Below are 9,969 nucleotides of genomic sequence, written 5' to 3'. Positions count from 1 at the left end.
TGTATTACTGGCTACTACGAGGTGGCGTTTGTGGCCTACGTTAGCACATTCTGTGTAAACAAACAGACAAAGTCAGACAGACAAGAAAACAACCAAAGACCCAATTGCAATAGTCTCTCCTTTGGCAAGGGTAATAAACCCCATTTCAATTGTAAAGGAACATTTTCCTGAGTCTTGCTTCCCGAGTGTTGCACTGCCAATTTCAGCCTCATTTGGGTGATCCTTATGGAATATCAATGTTGAGTGAATGCAGTATAATAAACACTGTTTCATATCCGGGGATAATCTTGGACCCCGGCTAAGAGTGGTCTGTGTTAATGGACCTCTGACGCGACAATGCCGTACAGTTATCGAGAATGCACATCAAATCTTTTCAACAAGGAAAATAAAACAATCCATAAAACGTAAAGTGAAAACAAGTACGTAGATGTGGTGAGGTCTCAAATTATATTTTTGGACAAACAATGTGTCAATAAAAGGAAATAATATCAGGATTTCATCACAAAAGCAAAACTTTCAAAGCATCCACTTTGTCGAATCAACAAACAATGATGGTTCAAAGATCAGCTTCTCCAAACAGCCCTGTTCAGAAGACACAACCAGTCACTTGCAAAATATTTCAACCAACCAACAAGCAAAAGGACAATATTGCACTCACATGGTTGTACAGCTTTCAAGTTCCTGTGCAACGTCCAAGTCTCAAGGATCTTGCCATTCATCGTAATGTTTTCATGCATTGGAAGCATGTCGAAAACAAAATAATAATAATACCACATTCATCGCATCCACTATTAAAAGTACGTAGTGCATCCTTCATTTAACGAGTAGTGGTTGTCGTCTCCAAAAACGTACATTTGTCAAACCACAAGTACGTTTCTGTGGTTTCAGGGCAGTGCAATGCAAGTCGACAAGAATACCGAATTACGTCCAAACAACAAAATCTTACACTTCATATCCGTTCCTCTCCTTCCTGTGATCATTTAAATATAACAATATAAAGTGTATTCATTGTCACCCAGAACAAGCCAAGTAACATTATTAAGTACCAAAGTAAAATTGCACTCAGAATATACATTTTGCATTGAGGGTCAACTGACAATGTCTTCGAATCCTCAATGTCCTCCATAATGTCTGTTGTATTTTCACAAAATCCTGTCCATCATTAAACTTCCAAATCCCCTCAGAGAATTTCAATCCAAATCTCATTACCACTGACTCATCACCATAAGGTACTTATTTATGATTAAGCAGAATACCTTACCTCCACCCACGTCCTTTCAATTTGTCCTATTTCTCTAAATTTTAAAACTCAATATTGCATGCGTCTTGGTTACTTCTTGCGCTGGAATACAGTGGCCAACATAGCACCAGATGTAGTCAGCTGACCCATCTTGCTGAGAAACTTCGTTTTGGCATCCTCAGCTGTGCCAAAAGTAGCAGGAAAGGAGAGGCCACTGGTGTGAGAGGCAAGGGCGGGGGGGTTAAAGGATGATCATGCATAATTTGTAAATATACACTTATTCATAAAGCACAAATGTGGAACTTCAAAGGCCATTTTACCTGCAAAACTATATTAGGTGTAGCACACGAGTTCAGCAGTTCAATGTACGTACTTTTCAGCTTTAGAGCACAGGTGACATTATTTTTAATTGTCCAAAAAATATTAATATTAAAAATATAGATATACGAAAGACAACGAGAGAGTTCATAGAACACATGACCCGACACAGTGTTCAGGTATCACTTCAATTTAAATAGAAAAAATATTTTAAAGATCTTATATAATTTTTTTTCCAGAAGTTAAGTGCAATTGAAGCATTCTTATACATCACGTTATTTAATACGTCCAAGTACTGCAAAACAGAAGGGTTTTGCAAGTGGTAAAAAAGGCAATTTGTGTTCTCCAGTGTTCAAGTACATATTTAAATTTAAAAAGAAAAAGATTGCAAACGTCCTATAAATTAATTAATTCCGGAATTCACCGCAGTTTTACCGCCATTGTCCCCAGTGTCTATTACATCACCCAATTTAACACGTCACATTAATTCTTCATACCTGTTGTTTCTGTCCTTTATAACCTTCTTAACAACGTTTCCTGTTTGGAATACTTTTCACTTACGTTCGACTTCCAGACGGAGTAAGAATATTATCTCACTCCTCTCTGCACATGTGTGATTGGGACAAATTCAGAGCCAAAGTATGTTAAATGGCAAACTTGTCTTCCTATCCATGTTCAAAATATAACATTCAATTGAAATAAGTTGTTCCTCGATCATAAACTGACATTTGTCGACACACAGATGGACGTGTGGATTCATTAACCAAATACTTTATCCCGCTTTTTGCTTCATGTGCGTGGGGTAAAAAAAAAAATCACACATGAGAGGTGGGGAAAAGGGGCACAGGAGAGGAAAGGTGGTCCATAATAGTAAAAGTGAGAAGGTGTGAGTGTGGCAGAGAAGGTTGAGGTGACGATGGGCAGCATTCTTGAAGGACTGGAGGGAGGAGCATGACACATGGAGGGAGGGGCATGAGACAAGGAAAGAGACGAATGAGAAAACACAGTGATGGGCATAATTAGGACGGGACATGACAGAACTGGCACCATGTGTGAGACAAGGAGCGAGGGGTATGAGAGAACAGAGACAGAGTGGTTGATCAGATACAGGGAGGGGCAGGAGGGAGGAGAGAAATGACACAGGGAGAGCATACGAAGGGGGGGGGGGACCTGGAGTGCACGAGAGAAATACCTCTATGCCATCCAGCCACTCTCATGCCATGTATGAACAAGGAAAAAGAAAAAAGAAAAATAAAAAGACAGAAAATGTCATAGGCCCCATTGTTTTAGTAATTTTGCTGTACAGAGTTAAAGAGCTTGCCCATATTGATGTAGAACTAAATTGGCCGCTAGTCTACCAGTCGGTCATCCTTGATCAGATCGCAAAATAAAGTGAGGAGCACGTGTGTGTCATCATGTACTACTGTGCTTGTGCCAAGTTTGAGCAAAATTGGACCATGCATGTCGGAGAAATGGTTGGGGACGTGTTCAACAATGGGTTTTCTCCTACCAAAATGGCTGCCAGTCAGTCATCTTGGATCTGATCTCAAAAAAAATGACGTGCAAGTGTAAGCCATCATTCATTATCTGTGTGCCAAGTTTGAACAAGATCAGTAAATGCATGTCCGAGAAATGCTCGAGGACGTGCTCAACATCGGGGTTTTTCCAACTTAAATGGCCGCCGATCGGCTATCTTGGATCTGATCTTGAAAAAAATTATGCACTTATGTAAGCCATCATGTATTATAATGTACATGTGCTAAGTTTGAACAAGATCGGTAAATGCATGTCCGAGATATGGTCGCGGACGCACGCATGGACACGAGAAACGAGACCAAATCCATAAGCCCCTGTTTTGGACGAAGTCCAACGGCTGCAAATAAAATGTCATCAGGGAGGGGCATGAAGGGGACATGGTAGCACAGATACAGGGTCATGTTGCTGGTATTTATCCAAGGAGGCATGTTACAGATTGGGAGTTCAGGGATTATGCAAGTGAACCGATTTGAAAATTCACATAAATAATTGTAATAACCAATACAAGGCATGAAAAATGGGTCACCACACTGGCAGAGGAAAGAAAGTGATGTTGATGATTCAACATTGATCATTGCATTTTTGTGTACCTTGTACAAGTAATGCGACTGTTCGAAAGTATACAGAATTCATGTAAACCTCGAGATAATGCTCTCCTGCCAATGTAAATGGGTGTTTGTGAGGCTGACAACAGAGCATGTGGTGGGTGATACACAAGAGGTCACCCCACAAAGGATTGAGTATTGATCCAGGTGTAATTACAGACAAGGTTAGCTATTTATTTATTTGGGAATTTATGTGGTTGTGAAGAGTTTGAGGTGGCTGAAAAACCTGGGTAAAGTGGAAAACGAAAAAGGAAAATAAGAAAATTTTGTCCTTTGACAGAACAATTGGTGAACATGCTACTTTCTGTTTGTTCTCCATCCATGCTAGTTTCTGTTTGTTTCACATGCAAGACGAGGCATCCGTGGGTATAATGTCCCTCCGAGGGACGTTAAACGGGCATCCCGTCTGCCAGCATTAATTGGTGGATGCAAAAGATACCACGGTGTCCTTCACAAAGAGTAGGTTAGTTGTCACCGGCACGTGAACATGTTAAAAAATTCGACTCAGACTGACAGCATGCAAAGGCAATGGCAGATCAAACCGCCCGGCACGACCACACCCTGCAGCATGTCCAAAACACCCAACACAACCAAACAAACCAGCATAACAAAACCACGAGGTATGTCCAAACCGCCCAGGATAACCAAAGTCCGCGGAACGTCCAAAGCTCCCGGCACGTCCAAAGCGCGCGGCAAGTCCAAAGCGAGCGGCAAGTCCAAAGCGCGCGGCAAGTCCAAAGCGCGCGGCAAGTCCAAACCGCCCGGCACGTCCAAAGCGCGTGGCAAGTCCAAACTGCCCGGCAAGTCCAAACTGCCCGGCAAGTCCAAACCGCCCGGCAAGTCCAAACCGCCCGGCAAGTCCAAACCGCCCGGCACGTCCAAAGAGTGTGGAACGTCCAAAGCGTGCGGAACGTCCAAAGCGCGCGGAAAGTCCAAAGCGCGCGGCAAGTCCAAAGCGCGCGGCACGTCCAAACCGCCCGGCACGTCCAAACCGCCCGGCACGCCCAAACCGCCCGGCACGTCCAAACCGCGTGGCAAGTCCAAACCGCGTGGCAAGTCCAAAGAGTGCGGAACGTCCAAAGCGCGCGGCAAGTCCAAAGCGCGCGGCAAGTCCAAAGCGCGCGGCAAGTCCAAAGCGCGCGGCAAGTCCAAAGCGCGCGGCAAGTCCAAAGCGCGCGGCAAGTCCAAACCGCCCGGCAAATCCAAAGCGTGCGGCAAGTCCAAAGCGTGCGGCAAGTCCAGAGCGTGTGGCAAGTCCAGAGCGTGCGGCAAGTCCAAAGCGCGCGGCAAGTCCAAAGCGCGCGGCAAGTCCAAAGCGCGCGGCAAGTCCAAAGCGCGCGGCAAGTCCAAAGCGCGCGGCAAGTCCAAAGCGCGCGGCAAGTCCAAACCGCCCGGCAAATCCAAAGCGTGCGGCAAGTCCAAAGCGTGCGGCAAGTCCAGAGCGTGCGGCAAGTCCAAAGCGCGCGGCAAGTCCAAAGCGCGCGGCAAGTCCAAAGCGCGCGGCAAGTCCAAAGCGCGCGGCAAGTCCAAACCGCCCGGCAAGTCCAAAGCGTGCGGCAAGTCCAGAGCGTGCGGCAAGTCCAGAGCGTGTGGCAAGTCCAGAGCGTGCGGCAAGTCCAAAGCGCGCGGCAAGTCCAAAGCGCGCGGCAAGTCCAAAGCGCGCGGCAAGTCCAAAGCGCGCGGCAAGTCCAAAGCGTGCGGCAAGTCCAAAGCGCGTGGCAAGTCCAAAGTGTGAACGTGCGGAACAGAACAAGAACGTGAAAGTCCTTGAGTGGCACAGCCAAAGCCCAGATATGAATCCCATTGAGAATCTGTGGAAAGACTTGAAGATTACTGTTCACTGACACTCCCCATTCCAACTTGACAGAGCTTGAGCAAATCTGCAAGGAAGATTGGGAGAAATCCCCAAATGCAGATGTCCAAAGCTGATACAGATATACCCAAGAAGGCTCAAAACTCTAATCGCTGCGAAAGGCCCTTCTACAAAGTATTGACTCGGGGGTAGGGGGTGGCAGGGGGGAGGGCTGAATACTTATGTAAATTAGATTTCTTTTAGTTTCAATGAGTTTGTAAAAATTTCTGAAAACATTGTTTCACTTTGTCATTATGGGGTATTTTGTAGAAAACGTTGACAAAAATTTCTTAAAATTTAATCCATTTCAAATTCAGGCTGTAACACAATAAAATGTGAACAAGTCAAGAGTTTGTGAATATTTTCTGAAGGCACTGTAATTACATCATATATTTCTAATTTTTTTTCTTTTTCTTTCACCATCTTTTTTTTCTGAAGTTCTTGTGAATAAAATGAACCCAATACCTCTTCAACATTCATATCATACAATTTATACATCCAAGAAACTATGTGCATTATATCAACAATATTAAAAACTTCATGACTCCATCGTTTTGTATAACCTTTGGCAAAATGAGATTTCCACCTGTAAATTCTGACAATGTCACCAACTTTGAACTTGGGCTTTCTCAGATTAATCTCCTTTTCATATTATAATTTTGGAAATGTTTCTGATGATTTTGATTTTGTTGAGGAATGAACTCTATTATTGTAATCATGTACAATATTTTGAATTAAATATACCTATTTCTGATGACCCAGTTGAATGAATTTTTTGCACAGCTCTTTCAAAGTGTGATTAAAACGTTCAATGACAATGGCTTTTCCTGTATTTAAAAAAAATTTTAAAGTTTTTTTTTTAAAAGTGCTGTATTTTTAAAAAGTTATAAAATATACATTAAAAAGTTATAAAAGTTTAAAAGTTATTGTATTTTAAAAGTATTGTATTAAAAAAGGGACACCATTTTCCTTTAGGAAATTCACAAATGTTTTGTTCTCGACCTTTGAGTCAAAGAAACAACCCATACATATCTACTCCTCAAATCTAGAACAGTTAAAGCGTATTTGTATCCCTTATCATTAATATATTCAATGAAGTCAGCGGACCAGATGTAATCAACCCCTTTGGAATAAACTTTCCTTCTTTAAAATTTGTAATTAATGGTTTATGTAATTCATCAGCAAATTGTTTTTTGTTTGCTCATGAGTTTTAATAACATCACAAGAGCGTAATAGTTTTTTTTTGATTACCAAGCCCCAATTTCAATTCAGCTTTGTGTTTTTAATAATATACCGATCAACTTTTTCTCTCAACGTTGGATTTTGGATCAAACACAAATTATACAACATTTCTCTATCGGCTTCGTGTTTTTCATCCAACCTCGTACGATTATCCTAATCAATACCATGGTTCATACACACTTCATCAACCATATTTTTAGGTTTGCTCCAATGTTTAGGATTGTTAGCTTCATCTAATCTTTTATCCAAGTTTGTCCTGGGACCACAGAAAGAATACCTCGGCAGATGTAATTTTCCGGGTTTCCCAATTGCTGTAAACCCACTTCCTGATGAAAACTGTTGTACATCTCCCCAGGTTCATGTTTGAACATGAATTGAGCCTTTTTAGTGCCCACACTGAACATATCCCCTTTTGTATAGTCCTATTAGTTTTACTTTTCACATACGAGATATTTTTAGAAATGGTTTTCATTTTTACACGAAAGGCAATAAATTACCGTCATTGTGTATATTTATTAGAAAAATTCCTACGGACACACAAAGTCTTTTTAGCTTCCAACATATACATTTGAATCTTAATTTTTAAAACAAAGTATCCTGAAAAAAAAGTCTTCAGTTGGTTATCCATTTATTAGACTGGTGGACTTTGAGCGCACTGTGGAAATATGGGGTGGGGGGGGGCGGACGAGATATTGCAGACAGAGCAAAGAGGGGGGGCAGAAGGGAGATGAGATGGTAGAAGACAGAAAGACCACGACCTACCTGTGGTGAGAGAGTGAGAAGCCCAAAGACTCAGCCTCATCGCAGGAGATACTAATAACCCTTAACGCCTTGGTTTCCACAGCGTGAAGCCGGGAAAGGTGAGAGGCAGGCGCACCAGCCCAGAGGGGAGAGCAGTACTCCATCAGGCTGCAGACAAAAGCTTTGTATGTGATCAGAAGCTCAGGTGGGCCGAGGAAGGACTTTGCACGATGGAGGATGCCCAGTTGGAGACTGGCTTTGGAGGTCAGTTTGGAAGCGTGGATTTCCCAGGAAAGATCATGGCAGACAGTGAGACCCAGAAGCTTGATTGAAAACACTTCTTCCAGAAGATTGTTGAGAAAGTAGATGGGGGTGGGGGGGGGTTCCAAACGGTCCTTTCGGAGACACAGTGAGAGTGAGATTTGTCCGGATTGAAAGACATGTTCAACATGTTGAATCAGTTTGTGATTTTATCCAGATCTGCAGAGAGCGAAAAAGCTGCTGCTTGCAGGTCTGAGGGATGACAGATGGTACGACAGAGGGTGAAGTCAACAGCAAAGTGATAAAGAGGATTATCCAGAGAGTCGGAGAGATCATTGATGAAAATGAGAAAAAGAACAGGGCCCAGAACGTCGCCTTGAGGAACTCCAGCCTGGATAGGAAGCGGGGATGAGAGAACTCCATTTAAAGCCACATGTTGACTGCGACAGGAGAGGAAGTCTGCGAGCCATGAGTGGAGATGGCCGTGGATACCATAAGAAGAGAGTTTGGTGAGCAGGGCAGGGTGCCAGACCATGTCAAAAGCACATGATATGTCCAGAGATATGGTTTTGATTTCATGCCTGGCATTGAGTACCTCCATCCATTGTTCGGAGAGCAGAAGCAGCACATCCAGGGTAGAGTGACCTGGTCTGAAACCAAATTGATGATTGGAAATCAAGCCATTGGAGAAGAGGAAGGATTTAATGTCTGAATCGATGATGGATTTCAAAACCTTGCTGATGATTGGGAGAAGGCTGATTGGTTTCTAGTTACAGGGATCTGTTTTTGCACCTTTTTATGCAGAGTGGTCATGTTTACTGATTTCCAAGCAGATGGCAGATGACCTTGAGCAAATGAGAGGGTGAATAGAACAGAGAGAGGGTGATGTCCCTCTCAGCAAAGTCCAGATCTTCACCAAAATCTATTCAGTTTGTCCTTGTCACACACCCTCTCAGCAGGTGAACAACAAGAAAAGCAGAGAAGGTTTTTAGGACACGTGGGCTGATGCTGTCTTGACCGGTTGCAGAATCTGAATCGAGGTTTGACAACAAGCTCTTCACCTTGTCAGAAGAAAAGGACACAGAGTCCAGGGACAGCTGGGTGTGACTGGGTAAGGTGGGTACAGAAAGCGATGGGGGTTCGGACACAAGATTTAGATGCAAACACCGAGTTTAGACATTTAACCTTTTCACGTACGAAAAGTGTCCTTTTTTACTTTTCACTATTAAACAAAGTGGGCAGAGAGGGACACTATTAAACCAAATAGTTAGAGAGGGACACTATTAAACCAAATGGTTAGAGAGGGACACTATTAAACCAAATGGTTAGAGAGGGACACTATTAAACCAAATGGTTTGAGAGGGACACTATTAAACCAAATGGTTTGAGAGTAACACTATTAAGCCAAATGGTTAGAGAGGGACACTATTAAACCAAATGGTTAGAGAGGGACACTATTAAACCAAATGGTTAGAGAGGGACACTATTAAACCAAATGGTTAGAGAGGGACACTATTAAACCAAATGGTTTGAGAGGGACACTATTAAACCAAATGGTTAGAGAGGGACACTATTAAGCCAAATGGTTAGAGAGGGACACGATGAAACCAAATGGTTAGAGAGGGACACTATTAAACCAAATGGTTAGAGAGGGACACTATTAAACCAAATGGTTAGAGAGGGACACTATTAAACCAAATGGTTAGAGAGGGACACTATTAAACCAAATGGTTAAAGAGGGACACTATTAAACCAAATGGTTAAAGAGGGACACTATTAAACCAAATGGTTAAAGAGGGACACTATTAAACCAAATGGTTAAAGAGGGACACTATTAAACCAAATGTTGTTCCAATAGGAAATTGATTTCATGGAAACGAATGGCTGAAAGAAGTTTGTTCGATTGAAATTTATCTTATCTCTTGATGGTGTTAATGGGTCTTATCTGTATTTTTAGGTTTTGCAAATAATGAGGCGTACCCAGGTGGAATCTATGGCAGGTAGATGTTGAGTAAAAGTATAATCTAAATAAAAGAAGGTAAGATTCACACGATCTGGATATGACAAGAGAACAGTTGGCCCATCTTTCCATGTAACCCCCAAGGTGTCCTGCATCTGCAATTCTCTCCTTTGTGCAATGTATCATTTTTTATGAATCGTTTATAACAGAAGCA

At 42.5% G+C, this 9,969-nt stretch overlaps 1 protein-coding gene across 15 annotated transcripts in view; it reads right to left on the bottom strand.

Annotated features, from left to right (window-relative positions):
* Window positions 1-433: 433 nt before the first annotated feature.
* Window positions 434-9,969, bottom strand: part of RELCH (RAB11 binding and LisH domain, coiled-coil and HEAT repeat containing) — a 169,256-nt gene continuing 159,720 nt past the window's right edge. For all 15 annotated transcript variants that reach the window (XM_085847659.1, XM_085847661.1, XM_085847664.1 and 12 more), the window contains one exon: window positions 434-1,454. In XM_085847659.1, coding sequence (XP_085703785.1) covers window positions 1,331-1,454 — 124 coding nt within the window. In that variant the 3' untranslated portion in view covers window positions 434-1,330. The remainder of the gene's footprint in view (window positions 1,455-9,969) is intronic.

Source organism: Eptatretus burgeri, chromosome 11, assembly GCF_056783735.1.
Source record: "Eptatretus burgeri isolate ZD-2024b chromosome 11, Ebu_testis_v1, whole genome shotgun sequence".
Lineage (NCBI taxonomy): Eukaryota > Metazoa > Chordata > Myxini > Myxiniformes > Myxinidae > Eptatretus > Eptatretus burgeri.
The sequence above is the reverse complement of the archived record's forward strand: the minus strand, read 5'-3'. Positions and strand labels throughout refer to the sequence as shown.